Genomic DNA, 18,186 nt, shown 5'->3' on the forward strand with positions numbered 1-18,186 from the left:
GGGCTCTGTCTGAAGGTAACAAAATCCACTTACCAGTACCTCTAAAGCTCACTAATTAATATTTCATACCTACTATAAATGTTTAATATGTACAAAACCTATAGTGTAAAGTATTTATACTAAGATAAGATAAATGGGTGCTGGTTATAACTTCACATTAAATGGAAAGATATGAGAGCGGTATTGATCTTGTCTTCAAACTGTCAGCCAGAAAGTGAACAAACGTATTTCCCAAAAAGTCAAACTATTGCCTTAATTATCAGGAAGGAGAAGTGAAGTTAGAAGACATTAAAATCATGTACTTTGTTCTACATCAGAGGAATTCAGTTAAAACATGAGCGGTGGCACTTAAAACAGGTCACTTGCATTTAATCTGACAGTATTGCAGAAATTGGTTGCAAAGCAGGAGCGACTGAACTGACTGCATGACAAACTGAGTAGGAAGGACGAAAAGAGTTTTGTGAAGTTTCAACATCATGATCAGAAACGTGGTGCCACTACTCAAACGGATTTATTTACAAAGTCTAGACTAATTTGACAGATCCACAACAGGGGAGTTTTCTCTTGCAACACAATCCACACTCATTACCCTTAATAGGATTATGTAGCACACCACTTAGCAAGTGTAACAGTACACTGAATGTGTGGCTCTTTAAAATGCAAGCATACACTCATTTTCTGGGTTTTTTTTTTTTTTTATCGCACTATTATACAGCAAAGCAAAATACAGCAAAGACAGAGAGAAGAGGGGGGAAAAAAACAAAAAGATTCATTTTTAAATCACATAAATCCCACATAAAACAGCAGCTCAAAGAGGAACTCTAACGTCAGCATCAGTGGAGTGGAGACGAGTAAACTCGTCCTTGGGATGTGTATTCAAGGAAGAAACACAAACTGACCCACAGTTTCCTCTAACCCTCATATAAGTGAACAAAGGCAGCTAACTAAGAAGAAGTGTCCTTATCAGAATAATTTGAGTAAAGCGAACCGTACATCGTATAAACAGCGTGACTCCATATAGTTAACTACAGTACACACACTCGGCAAAACACTCAGCACACAGCTTCCCACTCTTTGAGCTTGGCTGGTGTTCTTGCCAGGAACAAAAGGTTCGTCCTGGCAAATGAGAGGAGAGGAAAGGGCTGTGGATGGGCGAATGAGAGACAGAAAGAGGGCATGTTGATTATGTACTTGTGCTGTGAAGCGTCTGCAGGCATGTGTGTGTGTGTGTGTGTGTGTGTGTATGTGTGTGTGTGTGTGTGTGTGTGTGCGGGGAGACAGCTTTAGAAAAGACAAAAGTGAAATATTCTATTTCAGTTTCAAGAGTCAAAAAGTGCTTAGCAGCAGTATGTATTCTGTAATTAGCAGATAACTACTCTCTGTTAAACACACACAAGAACACAAGTTAACATTTGTAAAGCAGTTATCAGTGGAACACCAAACCAAGCTGTAAACCAGCACACCAAGCAGCAGCGTACTGACGCAGTCACCTTCTGGTTTACTTTTTTCTTTTGCTTTCTTCTTCTCTGTTTCACGTTCGCTCCATCTACGTCCTACTCAGTTTCTTGCAAGATGAGCTTTTAACAAATATCAGAGAAAACCAGCAACAAAACAAAGCATCGCTTTTGGACTCATTTCTGACTTTTTTCCATTTTTTCTGCTTAATGCTAGTTGAAATCTCAGCTGCAATTTTCAAAAAGCTATACACCCAAGACATCTAGACAACTTTTCATCTGTCTAGCAAGAAAGTTATTGAAAGTGGCCTGAAATTTAAAGCACACAGATAAAGAGGCAGAAACCTGAGTTGAAAAGCAAGAACACATTCAATCAAATTCGGTCTCACTGCATCGATAAATACAAAGTGAATGATGTAAGTATTTAGCTTGTCCCGTTCTGATAATGACATGCATGTATGACAAACTCCTTGGGACCGACTCAAAGCCAAAGCACTGTAACTTAAGACAATAAATCTTACCCCCTTGTCAGCAGTGTAAGTGACCTAATTTGGTTGGAACAGCAGAAGGAACAACATTACAACTGAGCCTATTTATATTACTGGAAAGAGCTCAATTATATTTTAAGAATCTAACAATTTTCAAGGCGTTGAACCTTTTGGCCACTTGGGGCAGCACAAGCAGCTGTAGACAAAACACTGAGACATTATCACCTAATAATGTCAATATGGGAAACATGTTGGCAAACAGTTGCACATCCAGCAGAGACAGTGCAACATTTCATTTATTTGTTGTGGCATGTAAGTCAAATTAGCTCTGTTTTGGTCTCCACCAACTCCTGAGGGAAATATCTGTTTCTTTAGCTACTACATGCTCCACTATATTCACCAGCTTGTCACTAACTTTGTCTGTCAGCCATCTGGCACCTCACAGGTAGCGTACAGAGGATTTATCTTTTTTTTACTGGAAATGACTGTGATGAGAGTGGTGAGAGTGAACCAAAACACTGTTGGCTGTTGGCTGTAAAAACCAAAATAAAGAGCTGAAACCAAAAAGTAGAACCAAAGAGAACTGTAGTGGGGGATAATAATTCTCTGTGGGTTTGTCATTACATGCAGTCCTGTTCATATTACACATAGTCATTTGATTATGTGATGATTTACTGTAATTAGAAAAATATTAGTTAATGCCGATTTAAACTCATATTTACAAATTCAAAACTTTTTCTTTCCAGATTTTTAAGGACCTGTCACTAACCTGCTCTATGTTTGTCTCTTTCTTTTGTGTATATGAGCATCTCTGTGTGTGTGTGTGTGTGTGTGTGTGTGTGCGTGTGTGTGTGTGTGTGTGTGTTGCCACTCTTTACTGAGCTCTGAGTTCACTGAGATCACTTTAGTAGTTGGAGGGGATACCCATGTTATTTTAAGAGTCTCTCTTTGTCCTTGAGTAAACTCTTGCTTAGTGCCGCTCACCGCATCCATTCAGGACACATGCAGGTGCAGTTTGTGTGTCTGTCCGAGCTCGTGTGTGTGTTTTTGGTATTTAGTACAAAGGATAAAATGTGTGTCTGTGGAGCAGTTATTTTAATCTTAAGGACAGAAGCTGTCAGTCTGTACGGACTATTAATTTCAGAGCAATGAGCACACGTTCAGAGACTACTTTCTGTCTCATATCTCAAATTCATGTGCGACACACACACACACACACACACCTACACACACACACACACACACACACACACACACACACACACAGGGAGTGGTACAATGGATGATGTTGTCCAAAAGCGTGGAGGGGGGCCTATGTATTAGTTGCTATAAATGAATGACGACCCAATTATTGTCCCACTTCCCCACTAGGAACAGACGGTAAGGTTAGACACCCACTGGCCCCCCTCTGAGACTTGAAACCAGCAACAGACACACATACAAATACGCTGTATAAACTTTATGTGACATAATGTGGGAGGTTAAATAAAAGCAGCCACCATTACTTTTTTCATGGATAGCCATGCGAACATGAAAACATATCCACCCACACAGAAATAAATGGTCACAACAAGCAAGATCAACATCCCAGACAGCATACAAACACTTCTGCGTGGCAGTGTTTGTATTCACAGTGTTTGAAATTCACATCCAACCCATTAATTTTCCTCAATACAGAATTTCTAACATTTATCCTAACTCTAATCTCTACCAAACCAAATTGGAAGTAATGTCAGGCTTTAAACCTCAACTAACTGACCACTGAAAAAAATTCAAATCAGTTTTCAAAAGCATGGAAATACTTCTTCTTACATAATTCATTCCTCACCTGGCCAGGCCCATGCAGGAGTCTGTTAGTGTAGTGGAGGAGTTGAAGTACTCTCTGGCAGCAGCCAACACTAATTCCACACTGTTGTCATAGGCCACCTTCAGAGCGTAACCTTTACCCCTGAATGACAAGCTGACAGGAACATCCTGGCTGACCTGGAAACATTAATTCACAATCAACACATCAATGAGACTGTGGTATTAGCATACATTATGGGTGGTTTAATATTTGGAGACCCCTATGGGGAGTGTGAGTGTAACTCTGGAGTTGGGTTGCGAGTCACATTCAGTATACCTTGGAGCAGTGCATGAGCTGCCCTGCCAGGCGTACGTTCTCCACACGACTGGAGCAAAGCAGGGACTCAACAAAGACCTGGTGCAATCAGGGAGTAGAGGACAGGAGGACAGGAAGAGATGGTGTTTAAGTAATCAAAAGTTTTAACATTGTTTGATAAGGTGCATTGGAGATAGTCGATAATTTTCATATAGTTTCGTGTCTAAATTAGGGACACATTCGTCTTTTAAGGGCCAAATGTGCACATAGGCATTACAGGTACACTTTTTAACTCAACATATTTTGATAAAAATTACATGTACAACGTGGAATTTGCGGTTCCGCTGGGATGCAATACCTGGTGACATGTCTCCGATTTCAGACAGGTGTAAACGTTCTGCTGCATGTCAAGCAGATCCTGCAGTAGTCCTCTCCACACTGTCTCACTTACTGGGGGGTTTCTAGACACACACAAACGTGTAAATATACCGTATGTTAATGAGATCTTGAAAGACATTTTGTGTGTATGTAAGTGAATGTGTGCATTCCGTACTTGCGGCCAGTGTGACGGCACAGTTTGACCATTAGTTGGTGGGCTTCCTCTTCACTGTTCTGGCTGTTCTTCACATATGAGATGGGTTTCTGTAGTCCATGTTTCTCCAGTACCTCCACCACGCTTAAAAGTGTAAGCACATACAGACGCATACATTTTTGAATCACATTAATCAACATGTTCTTTCAGCAAACGGAGCAGACGTGACGGTTGGCAACAGAAGGTATCATGAAATGCCAAAGAAAAAGAAATGTGGGGAAAAGGAAACCTGCAAAATCCATGGGAGAGTAAGAAGGAGAAAGACAGAGGATGTGTTCACTCTAAGCTGTTCATTATTTTGGCAGCAGGAAGTCATTTGCAAGCCACAGTGCAGATGGAGAAAGTGTAGAGTAAGACTGAAGAGCAACATGGTAAAATGTACGCCAACAAGACAGCACCTCTTTTTTAAGCGTATCTGTGTGCGTCTAAGAGCATGCGAACAATGGCAGTCTTGACTGAGGGAGACAGAGTGTGCGCGTGTGCATGCGTGTGCTGGTGTGGGATTAGCATGTCACCCACAATCTCAACAGGGTCGTGCTGCTACAGATGTTCGCTCCCTGCCACAACTCATTACCATAGTAAACAGGTGCCTGTGTGCGTTATGTGTATGTGTGGCTGTATGTGTGTGAGTGTGAGCAATAGACAGAGACAGACAACAAGCCCTGATATTTACAACCGTGTGTGTGTATTTGCTTGAGTGTGAATGCGTGTGTGGGAGTGTCTGCATGTTCCCTGTGCACATATTAATGTGCCAGAAAGTGGTAGTGGCAGCAGCTGAAAACAGCTTTTATTCTGGAGGCGCTCGGAGAGCAGACACTTCACATTTACTGCCTGATTCATCTGGATACGAGTGTGTGTGTGTGTGTGTGTGTGTGTGTGTGTGTGAGTCACAATGTTTCATATACATGAACACACTTTCCAGGCTCCCGAGGGTGTGTTTGTGCATGCTTATGTGTGCCTGCGTGTAAATATGTGTGGATATTTGTCTGTAAAGGCCAACACTAAGCTCTAACACAGGCTCTCCTATTGCTGCTTCCTCCTCATCATCATCATCTACATTCCCATTCCCTTCAGGCTCCCGCCCTCCCCCTCCCCTTGGCTTCATCCTTATTCCCTCTTCCTCATCACTTCTCTGTGTTCAGAAGTTCACCCTGAGGAGAAGGGTGGAGGAGAGAGAATGAGACAGAAGGAGCAAGGGAGAAAGAGAGAGAGAGAGAGAGAGAGAGACACGTAGGTGATTTTGACCTGTAACAGAAAAATTGCCAGAGGCTGTTTGAATACCATGGGATAGACGGTAGTCCTTTGATATTGAGCATGTATATGTGTGTGTGTGTGTGTGTGTGTGTGTGTGTGTATTGACTGTGCAACCATGTCTCTTCTCCTTCTGTGTGTGTGTGTTTCTATCAGGGCCCATAATGGGGGAGGGAAGGTAACGAAGTGAACATTTCCCAAGTGAGGTTAATCACAGAACTGAAGGGCTGCTCTTTTCAGCACTTTAAAAGCCCTGAAAATGGGTACAACAGAAATGTATGGATAAAGAGCCAGAGTGAATCCTTGTTCTGTTCAACCAACAGTCCAGAACCCAAAGACATTCAATTAAAACCATGAGACTGTGAGAGAAAAAAGGAGAAGCAGCAAATCCTCATATCTGAGAGCCTGAAACTAGCTTCTGTTTGGAAATTCAACTGTAATCTGTTCATCCGGCTGCACTGGGTTGACAGGAGAAGACAGACGACAAAGGGGGAAGAACGGCTGAAAGATGGTGTGAGTGTGCTGATGTACCTGAGATGCTTCTCAAGTTTGTCCACCTGATCATGGAGTGAAGCGGTGATGTCCGTCTCTGGCCTGTAGGACGACATACACACAACAAAAGCATCAGTTTCTTTGTGTTCATGTCATAAAAAAGAAAATTTGGGGTAAACAAACATTAAGAGCATTAAGTATAATTCTCATATGCATAAGTGTGTGTACAGTGAGCAAGTGCATTCCTGTATGTGTATTTATTGATTGTATAATACACAGTGTACTTATATGCATGGGTGTGTGTGTGTGTGTGTGTGTGTGTGTGTGTGTGTGTGTGTGTGTGTGGCGTACCACTGTGAGGTTGTACTGGTTCAGCACTAAAAATAAAACCCCATGATGCTTTGCCTTGAGGCAAAGGATTCTGGGTCAGACTGGCCTGTCCCCCACTAGAGTATTGACCCCGATGAAACAACCTTCTTTATGTGCGTATCAGTGTGTGTGAGTGTGCGCCAGTGAGTGTGTTTGTCTGTTTTTGTGAACGCAAAACCTTTCTTTTTTCTTTAAAAAAGAAAAAACACACACACACACACACACACACTTTTGACCTCTCAACCGATTTCTCTGCATCATTCTCTTCTTCTTCTCTGACTGTCTCTGCTGCTCCACCTCCTGCTCTTCCTCTCTTTTATACCCTTTTCTCCCCCTTTTTCTCTCTCTCCCTCCCTCACCCTCTAATCCCCTGCCCATTTCTGCATTTCCACACTCTCCCAGGGTGAACGCATGTTACATTCTTCTGAGTAGATTTAGACCTAATTAAGCTGTCTCACAAAAAAAAGAAATTCGCGAAATTGGGTTGAAACTACTCCGTTGTCGTTTCTCTCCTCGCTGGCAAATCTGTGATATTCTAGGCTGCGGTGGCAATTTTGGAGCTTAGTAAGTCAGAGAAATCACTCCTGGGAGAAATGTGAAGTTGAAGGCATTGCATATACTGTACAGCCTTGCAGCATTGCTAATCCAACCACTGCAGAAAGGAAGCCTGCCTGGAAAAGTGAAATGCTTAGTATGAAATGCAGTATGGTACTGATTTAGAAAGAAACATGTATAAGGAACAGTCATGTATTTTTAATAACCTGTTTTGAGTTGGTAATAAGCTTCTAAACTTCAATATTCACTGACAATTAAGAGAACACATCTTAATAGCACTGAATATGTCAGTCTTTGTGCTGGTTTTGGTTCAGACTAGAGAAATATAACAGGATCTATTTGATACTGACACATCTGAGTCAGAACAATGAAAAGATTTTACTGCGTATCCACCTCTGCTATTATGTCTACTTTCTCTTCCACATTTTTCACCTAGGAGCTCTTTATCTTTTCCGAACACTGAAATGATATGAAGCAGAACAGGACTGATATTGTACTTGTGCTCTCACTCAGATCTCTGAAGCCCTGCACCTAACAAGAGGCTCTTCCAGCGCCACCAAAGTCACTGTCTACAGTTTTAGTAGGAATCGTTTTTTTTTTGGTAGATAGTGGTTCTGATATAAACTGTTGACAACAAGGTCCGTAGATTATTCAGAATTTTTTTTTTCTTTTCATAAAGACATGATGCTGCTGAACTTGGTTAATACAACTTTTCAATTCTGTGAGTGCCACAGACAAATTTCATTCACCTACATTGTATTGGGGTGACAGCAAAATTCTTTTAAAACAAACATCCTAAACTAGAACAAATGAAACACAGAACTATCTGCATAGCTAGGTACAAAAAAAAAAAAACAACAGCTGGCATCAATTACAGCTTATGCCTAGAGCTAGCTAACTATCTTTGATAGTAACAGTAGTATAAAACATATTAATATTGCACATTTGTAGCAACCCTAAATACCTTCTCAAACGTTACAGATAGAAAGATTGGTAATGTTAAAATAATTACAGTTGTGTGAGGTGAGTAATAACATTAACATCACTTAGCTAGCTACTCATCAGCAATTACACCATCAAACAGCTTGGAAAAGGTAATATGAGAGAAAACTAAATAACTATCTGTTAATTTAGATAAAAGTAAAAAGATGAGCATAGGAGTGAAATAAATCTTTAAACATACAAGTCTACATTATACAAGAGCAACAAACTACTTTATAGCTCATTAGCTCCGAACCAGCATAGCAAGACTTAAAAAAAAAATGGCACTTTTATTTACTTGCATAGGACTTGTTCAGTTTAACACAATACACTTTAGCTCAGAGTGGCCCTGTTCCCAAGCAGCACCATAAAACCTTGTTTCAGTGTAGTTATCCCCTGCTGTGACTATGTCGCGGAAATACATATTATCACAGCACGGCGCACCACAGTGCAGGTAAAGCGAGATATGTGAGCCAGTTGAAAAGGTCAAAAGATGATTTGCTAAAAAGTTTGTTTGTTTCATTGCAACCACAAAAAAAAAAAAAAAAAAAAAAACAAGCACTCCTCCAAGCAGTTATTCAGTTTTCCAATTAAGGAGCACACAGGATGAATAATCCATCTAAGAATGTGTCATTTTAACTCATTTAAGCTACACTGACACCCTACAGGTCCATTTCATCAACAATTTCATCTTTTGTGCTATTGCTTTTTTCCTCTTAGTGGTTTATTATAACTCATTCTGTCTCAAATGCACTGCATACCCACACAGCCTCATGGGAGACTTTAAGAACAGGACCTCTTGCCATATGAAATAAAATGTGTTACAGAGGAGGTGGACGAGAGAGGGGCAGCAGCAGCAATAGTAGGAAGCAGAAAATACTATAGACTGCAGCCGGGTTAACTGATGGCTCCTTGGAGTCAGAGTTAAGCATGAAAGAGAAAGAGAGGAAAAAAGGAAAAGAAAGGTGCAAAGGGAGAGAGGCAGAAACAGAGGTGATAGTTACATTTATTGACAGGTCCTATAGGAGAGAGGTGGAAAAGGAAAGGCGGAAGGAAAGGAAAGAGTGGGGAGGGGGTGGGACCAGTGTATTCTTGTGGATGAGACAAAGGTGGACTCCTTCATGGTTTACATAATTAGATGATATTTGGCCACTTGACTTTGTGCGTGTGCGTGTATGTGTGTGTGATCATACGTGACTTCTAGTGTTTGTTTGTGTGTCTGACCCGTAGCCCCTCTGCGGCAGACACTCCAGGATGTCATAACAGAGGCTGAGCTGGTCATCTCTTTCACAGCTGTAGATGCACTCCAGAGCGACCACCATCAGCTCGTCTGGGTCCCCAATGATCTTCTGCTGGCACTGGAGAAGAGGAGACGAGAGGTCAGTTTGTGTGTATCAAGGCATGACTAACCTTGTAGCACACCAAGTTAATGTTTCATTTAGTCTATTTACTTCCCTTTGAGTGTTTGCGTGTGTGTGTGTGCTGCATGTTTTCTAATAGCTAGCAGACCTGTCCTTGGCTGCACCCTTATGCTGTCATAAATATAACATTTACAGCACAGGGCTACGACACTGGCCATGACATGGTACAAACAGCGGGAGACAGAGTGTGTGTGCTTTCATTTTGCAGACCCTCCTTTTATGGTTGCCCAAGTGTGACGGCCTCTACTCCTGTATATGTGTGTGTGTGTGTGTGTGTGTGTTCGGACACTTACGTCAGGTTTGGAGTGCTGGAAGATGATTAGGGGCAAGGTGAGGTCTTGCTGGGCCAGGTTGACCAGGTACTCTCTGAGAAGAGACTTAGCGGCACCCTCTTTCTGCCCCTCACAGCGGTGCAGGAACGGCACCATCCACTGGAAGGCATCTTTCACATAGCGCTCGGTGCTAGACTGGTGACAGAAAGACATTTTCTTAAAGGCGCAGCTCATACAGCGTACTAAAATGAACATAAATAGGTGCCGACACACCAATTGGCGACTTGAAGCTTATGCTTCAGGGCAAAACTCTATTTCCTATCTTGTTTCAAAATACTGACCATTTCTGAGCAAAAATAATGGTTTTATCTTTTTCAACAGTCACTGCCTGCCTTGTATTGAGACATATTGGAAAAATACTAAATAAATAAAAGACTAATTTTTTCTGTAAATTACTTTTGAAAATGAAGTGTATAGAGCTGCAGATGTTCCCTTTGAACAAATCAATTATTGATTGAAAAATTTAATCAAATTGAAAACAATGCTAAACATAACAAACTAAATACTACAGTACAATAAATAAATAAACAATTAAAATAAAAATCCCCTAAATCACAGATGGTAGATCACCATTCTGACAAATTCACACCCCGTGGGAGCATTCTGTTGTTCATATATAGAGATTTATCTCTTTTGTTTTAATGTTTTTTAGAACATTGCTAAGTACTCCAACTTGCACTTACATGAAAAGATGCCATGCAATTAAACTTGAACTATAATAGCTACAGTAAGCTACAGTATGTGGGTGGTGCTGCTAATTGTGCAGATACATGTCAAGTTTGTGCTGGGCCTTGCACCTTCCTTGTGACAGCTCTGACTCAGGATATACAGATAAGAGAGCATTCAGAGGAAAAATGAGATTCAAAAAATATTCAGATGCTAAATGCTAACTTTCACACCCACACACTAACATTTTACTTTGCTGTACTGTGCCTCTGATAAAGAAAGACATCAGACTCAGGCAAAGAGGGAGATTTAATCTAGGCGAGTTTGGTAAACATTCACAAACACACACACACACACACTCACACAGCACCCAAAGGGAGTACCAGTCAAACAGCATGTTTTAGTGCAGTCAACAACATTAGCTGGCTGCGTGCCTGTATGGCAGATCCTACTGGCAGTGGTCCTCACAGGCTAAAGCTGGCAGTTATTAGAGACAATTTAGAGGACAGCTCATATTATGTACTCCAAGGGGACTTGTAACTGTACTACCTGCTACAGACCAGCTTTCATAGCTCTCTTGTTGCCTTTGGATGGAGAGTTTGTGTTGTCAAATGTCAGAGATTTCAGGAATGAAAAGAAACTGATTTTCTGATTCAAATTTTCTGTTTGCTTCGTTGCTTATTCAAGTAGCAATTGGCATATATTATATTGATTTAGGTAACAATCAAGGATTAAAGGAGCTATTTGTAAGTTATGCTAATACGACACTGCCAACATTAGCTAGCTTCTTCTGTGTCTGGTAATTAAATAGCTGTTTATTCTGACATTGGCTGTGTAGCAATAGAAACACTTAGCTCCTCTAAAGTAACCACACTATGGTACTTGAAATGTAATTGTAGGGATATGGCAATCTTATTTTTACTGACATTGAACATCTCACTTATTGTGAACTAGATAAGAAATGTACATTTAACAGAAAGCAATATTTCATCAGCAGAGACTAAAAAACGTAGCTTGATTCATCTTTAAAAAGGATTTGGTCAACAATATGAAAATACTTTAATAAATATGTTTAAATAATGACAGTGACACATCGCCATGACATCATGTGTTGATGGTGTACAGAGGGAGGGTGTTATTTTATTTCAGTAACATGATGATCTCTTATATTTTTTAGCTAAGATAATGCTACATCAGCAAATGCCTAGTGAGAACAACAGCATGCAAACTATCATTCGCCTTCCACTTCCTTAATTAATTTTATGATATAGAAATATGAATTTCAAACCAATTACTGATTCTAAAACATATAAAGGCAAAAATTTTTGAAATGTGAAAGGTGCAAATTATGTATCACTTACATTTTTCATAAGCAGGCAGAGCTTGTCAATGTCACTTAACTGCTGCAGATCTTTAAGTGTCAGACTCAGTTCACATGATGTCTCATACACAAGTGTTTCCATGGTGACCAAGTCATCACACAAGAGCTCCAGCCCTGGGATCTCACGCTCCTTCCCCAGACGCACCAGTGACAGGGCGCAGTCCACCTGATGGACAGAGAGAAATGCCAATGAGAGAGAGAGGAAAAAGCAAAGCCAAAACCATTTTTCTTATAAGGTAGTTTCTTATATTATACTACCATCTTTTAATGGACTTACTCTTTAGTACTGTATGAACTATGCTGATTGGTTTCAGGCAACTAGCATTATACAGTGACACTAACAGTCTACAACCACATTAGCAGCTCTGTGTGATTGTAATTTTTATAGTGAAAATACTGTCAGACAGATAAACCCAAGTACTGGTAAAATTGAAATTGTGACCTGATTACGGCACTAAAAGAAAAGTCAGGAGAACACAAAGCCTATGATTGTGCACACGCAAATGCATGGAAATGACTCCAATTATTGCGAAGACCTTTCATGCTGAACCACAAACGTCAAATTTAAGGTTGAGGAAAAGTCCAATCACTAAAGTCATGAATGCTATGCCATGAATGTGTGTACAACTGACATTGTTGTCTCAATGTAAACGCTGCTTGCATGGCTAAAAAGTAACCCTCCAAAAAACTGCGTCTGTCTTAAAGTTGATGCTGCACTTTGTGGTGCTGTATGGGTATACACTGTATATGAACTGCCTTGTATCTCTCCACCTTCACTCCATTTAACAAAGTCAAAGATACTTGGATAGCAGGCAGAAAAAGAGACACGATAAGCCACATAATTGAAAAACTATTGCTGAGATCACTGGGACACGAACAAAATAACAATATCCCAACCAATCCAAAACTAGGTAATACCTGTCAGTCATTACTAATATCCAATCATTAGTTTGCACAATAAAAGAAGGAAGATTTGGGCTTCCCGCTACTCTGATCGATGAAATTCCATCCAGAAGAGCAACCAATCAATATCCGACCACCTCTGTGCTGGCAGCATGCCCAGCCAATCGATGCTCAGCCACCTGTGGATGCCAGCCAATCAATAGCAGATGCCACTAGGCCCTGTAGCGATGATTGCTTTCTCTCCACCTTTTAGAGAAGGAGAGCCCATTGACACAGCGGTTAGCGCCGCATCTTGCTTGTACACAAGCACACATACACACACACACACACACACACACACACACACACACACACACACACACAGAGGTTCTGCAACCTTGTCATCTTCAGCTTATCTCAACGCATTTCTCGCTGAATGAATAACTCAATCCCTTAATTTGTGAAATGTACACACACATACACATGGACAAGGGAAAACCCAAATCACCTTGAGTCAGAGCCTGAGCAATTAGATACAACAAGAGAGAAGTCTATTGATCTAACTGTGAGTAAAGATCCTCCCCGTTCCCTCCATCCCTCCCTCCTCCCCTCTTTCCCCGCTCTCAAGAGATAGACTCCCCAGCTAACCGCAGACAATTCAGACATTAAAATCTCACACTTTTTAATTACGACCTCATCTCCATGCCCTCCCCTCATCATTCTCTGCTCTATAACACAACTTGTGTCCTCTGCCTCCAGATGTGTATAAGAGACAGGGTGTGGATAGTGTGGGTGGAGAGAGTGGGCATTTCCAGTGGTTACATCCCATTACTCCACTAAACAAGTCCTATCAAGTCATATTTTTCAGTTACAGCAACAGAACGCAGATGACAGAAGCTTTGGTTACTCTTCATTAGAAGTCCATATGGCAAATATGATAATGACTGTCACAGATAGGATCAAAGTGACCTTGACTGATGGAGGTTGGCAACATCTCTTCTGCAGTCTGAATCCCAGCCTGTCACATTTTTCTGCTCCAATCAAAGAAGAGACAACGAAGAAAAGAAGTGTGCAACGGCAATTATCTTCCCAATTGCCAGATGTCCATTATTTCCTCTGCTGCTGTCCTGCTGTAAGTTTCAATTAAGTACACGGATCCTGAAAAGGAACCTCAGCAGGGTGTAAAACGTTTCACCTGAAAACAGAAATTTCTTCCAGTTGGAGCGGATTTTTATCATTAACAAGGGACAAATATACTAACTGCAAGGTTAAAGTGAGGGCAACAAAAAATCCCATAATTCTGTGCAGGTGTTAGATGTTGTTGAAAAACGCTTCCTTGTCGCCATGGCAGCCAGCTGTCTGAACAGAGCTTTTCTCAGTTTCAAGCCACAATTAGAAGATTAAAAGATAAAGCTGGTGATACACTTGAAAGGAACTCGTTTGTATGATGTGTTGTCAAGCCATGTTAGAGGGCTATGTCCCGAGCAGCCACGCTCAAGGATAGGGTAAAATGAAAATGTGCTGTCATAAAAGGGCGAGATGCATTAACAGCTTAAATATTGGGATAACACCACACACTTTCAGACAGTCTCCTCTGGAAGACATTCATGGTGTAGCACTAAATTGTTCATGCAGAAAAGTGACAGAGATATTTGTGTAAAGAATGAAAAAGAACACAACAGGCCAGTCATATCGTGAAGTGGGCGTGAATGACTGTTGTTCGATTGTGGGAAATGGTCAGAGGTATGAGAGTTGTAGTACGAGGAGGTTCAACCATCCAAAAAGCACCTCAGAGTGTTCATACCTGTCTGGAGCCGGAGTCGATATCCTGGGCTCTGCTCTGGTACCAGTCGGTCAGCAGCTCAATGGAGGGTGTGTCCGTACGGAACTTCAGCAGCTCTGGCACCTCCTCATACAGGAAGCTGTCATCATCAAACAAGTTCTGCTCCAGCACCGCTCTGAGGGAGACATGGGGGGGAAGAGTGTTTTGATTGCATGTGTATTTTATTCATCTACTCATGTTTTTAGGAAAGAGAAAAATCAAAAAACAAATCCTATGAAAAGACCAAAATCAACAATGAATTGCTTCTTTCTTTTCTCATCTGTGCCAGACATAGATAATTCCTCTACACCATAAAGGCCTATTGTTGCCTAGAAACTTAAATTAAAAAGTCATCACTGAGTCACACTGTTGTTTTGCGTGACATGTTCCTTCATTACAAAGAACACAGGCACTGTAATTTGCTTTGTGTCAATGCCACATACACTGTCCTGCTGATGGAAATACTCACAAGAGCGCCAAATCCACGGCTGAAAATAGTTCCCAACAGATGCACTAATTACTCTAGTTGGAGTAAAGTTTGTTAAAAACTACAGTACCCATCTGTTTTGGGAGATTGCTTCACATTCTTTAAAAAAGAAAATAATATTCATGACCCATTTTTAAATACTCCTATCTTCAGTAGGAACAAATGGGCTCAAGGTTACAGAAAGGGTCAGAAAGTATTAACAGTTAGACAAACACATTGTTGTTCTTTTCATGGGATTTGCTGAGAACAACAAAAATAGAGAGTATCACCAGACTTATCCTTCCAGGGGGAGTAGATAGGGTTAGAGCAAACAGGGAGAAGAGAGAAAAAGGAAAACCGAAAAAGAAGGAAGAAAAATATGAGAAAAAAAAAAAGGATAAAGCACAGAAGCGGAGGATGAACAAAAAGGAAGTGTGGGTGACAAAACATGTCATAAACACTGTCTTAAACATTGCTGGCATCACCGTAACTCCACGCAGTATCAAAATTTCAAACTGTAATTCCTGGCCAAGTATACCACAACTGCCAACTGATATTATGACTGTACACCAAAGAGCAATAAAACAAAAAAGAGCTTGCTAAATAAAATTGTAAATGAAACTGGCCTCCCTACAGAAGCAGGCAAATGGCATAATTTGGCAGTGCAGCAAGATCTGGTATTAGTTTGTTATGGTTCTGTTTAACATTTGGATAATAGGATGTCATGTTTTGTTTCACATAATGATGCCAGCAGAAGCATCTGTCCTGTATGGAGCATGAATTTTAACAATCCTACACTGCAAGAGGATTTATTATCATGGGAACAGAGAGAGTTTGTCAGGATGTATCTTAGTATTGTCCAAGCTTGGTTTCTTATAATGCTTTGTGTGCCATGCCATAATGCAGTGTGTTTATGTCAAGGGTGATGTTAGCTGTTTACCTGCACTCCTCTGCCTCGCACCAGTCCATATCTCTGTGTCTCTGCTCATCCCACGGAATCAACACCAACTCATCTCTGTCATCCAGACTGGGAAAACAAAAGAGAAAGAGACGGAGAATAAGGGGAAAAAGAGAAAGAGGCAAAGACAGAGAAAGATATAGAGAGAGAACAGGAGAGTGATACAAAATAGGAAGAAGGAGGGTCAGTTTTAGGGAAAAGTGCAAATATGACAAAACAAAAACACACAGATATCAGAGCAAAGACCAGGAGTCAAAAAAATAAACGGCACCACACCACACCTACCCACCCACCTATAATGGAACCTGCTAAATCAGGAAAGACATTTACTGTCGCAGACTAAACATGGTCATAAACTACAGGGAAATTCTGGTGAGAGGTAGAAACATATGGGAAATGGAAACAGCAGAGCATAATGAGGAACGAAACAAGCAGTGGGGAGAAAAAAACAAAAGCACAACAATAAACAAGTCAAAGAACTTTCAAAGAGAGTCTGTGTCGTTCTTCGGTTGTAAATAGCGAGGACTTTTATTTTCTAAACGCCAGGTTGGTACTAAGCTTTACTTCTTCCTGGTCTCCTTGAGTGTGACAGGTCTGAGGAAGATAAATAGGGAACACACAAGGAAAGAAACCAAAGTGAAGAATGACTCTGTAACCTCGCGTGTCAGTGCCGACAAGACTCAGACACTCAGAGACAGAGACAGACAGACACAGACACAGACACAGACACAGACACAGACACAGACACACACACACACACACACACACACACACACACAGACACACACAGAGAACACAGAGAACACAGAGAACACAGACACACACACACACAAACACACACAGACAGACAGACGGACACACACACACACACAGACAGACACAGACTGACAGACAGACGGACACGCACACACACATGAATACATGAATACATGAATACATGTACACATACTGAGACACTGGGGTGAACAGAAGTGGTTTTAACTCTTATTCTAGGATTAATGCATTTATTCTTGTTATCTATTTGTCTGTGGACAGAAAAATATGTACTGCGGTTGTAAAACTCAAGGAGATAGAGCGGGCTACAAATCATCTATAGCTTTGGTGCAGTTAAAGGCCGAGTGCACACGCGCTGCAGCAGTTTTTTAACACGGCCATAAATTCTATCCAATCACAAAATACATAAGAAGTGTCCAAGTAGCTGATGTGATTTATGTCAGGACACAAAAGTAGGGGGATTTTTACCAACACGCCAGCACAAGTTCATCCATTAAGATTGGAATTTTAACACTGGGATGACAGAGATCGAGAAGTCTTCGCCGCTACCTCTAAAATGCCCACAGAAAGTGAACCTCTTTCATTCTCTTTTTTTCTGTCATTGCATAACTCCTTGGTCCTCTTTCCTCATTAAAGACAGCCAGGTTAGAGGATGGAGAGTAAATATTGGTGTGAGCACTCGGATATCGATGGGAGGAATGAATTATTCCACGCCCGCTCCCCTAATCTACTTCACGTCAGCCTGAGAGAGGCAGGGAAGCGGGGCGGCAAGAAAATGGAGATGCAAAGCAAACATGGACTTGGCATTTGAGCTTATTTTTATTTCAACTCGGCCGAGCCTTTCAAGCTACAGGCGAAGTTTTCAACAAAACACAACTATTATGCATTCTTCCACGCATCTATAGGTCCCCTCATAGACCTGATCAATATTACAGGAGAATATTTTCCCCCTTCCAGCAAAGCAAGACTTTAGTATATAGCAAGTGAGCTCCAAACAGATGGCTTGAGCTGGCTCCGTCTGCTGCAGTATAGGAGCAAGTGCTGTTGGAGCAGCAGTTGGTGCTCACAGGCTGGGGAAAATAGGAAACTGCCCCACAGCGGCAGAGCCATGATGGATGCTCACTGCAGAGCCACAGCCGCCTGACCTCCCTACAAACTTAGACATGGCTAATAAAAGGGAGCAGTAGTGGGGTGGGTGGGT

At 41.2% G+C, this 18,186-nt stretch overlaps 1 protein-coding gene across 2 annotated transcripts in view; it reads right to left on the minus strand.

The window, feature by feature from the left end:
- nbas (NBAS subunit of NRZ tethering complex) overlaps window positions 1-18,186 on the minus strand; it is a 143,315-nt gene that overhangs the window by 88,411 nt on the left and 36,718 nt on the right. For both annotated transcript variants that reach the window (XM_087180396.1, XM_023430124.2), the window contains exons 22-31: window positions 16,194-16,280; window positions 14,770-14,923; window positions 12,064-12,249; window positions 9,998-10,171; window positions 9,508-9,641; window positions 6,418-6,480; window positions 4,597-4,719; window positions 4,402-4,504; window positions 4,065-4,142; window positions 3,771-3,925 (exon numbers count right to left, since the gene is read on the minus strand). In XM_087180396.1, coding sequence (XP_087036522.1) covers window positions 3,771-3,925; window positions 4,065-4,142; window positions 4,402-4,504; window positions 4,597-4,719; window positions 6,418-6,480; window positions 9,508-9,641; window positions 9,998-10,171; window positions 12,064-12,249; window positions 14,770-14,923; window positions 16,194-16,280 — 1,257 coding nt within the window. The remainder of the gene's footprint in view (window positions 1-3,770; window positions 3,926-4,064; window positions 4,143-4,401; window positions 4,505-4,596; window positions 4,720-6,417; window positions 6,481-9,507; window positions 9,642-9,997; window positions 10,172-12,063; window positions 12,250-14,769; window positions 14,924-16,193; window positions 16,281-18,186) is intronic.

This window comes from Seriola lalandi, unplaced genomic scaffold, assembly GCF_002814215.2.
Source record: "Seriola lalandi dorsalis isolate HSWRI2012SDOR001 ecotype SW California unplaced genomic scaffold, Sedor1 jcf7180002054901, whole genome shotgun sequence".
Classification (NCBI taxonomy): domain Eukaryota; kingdom Metazoa; phylum Chordata; class Actinopteri; order Carangiformes; family Carangidae; genus Seriola; species Seriola lalandi.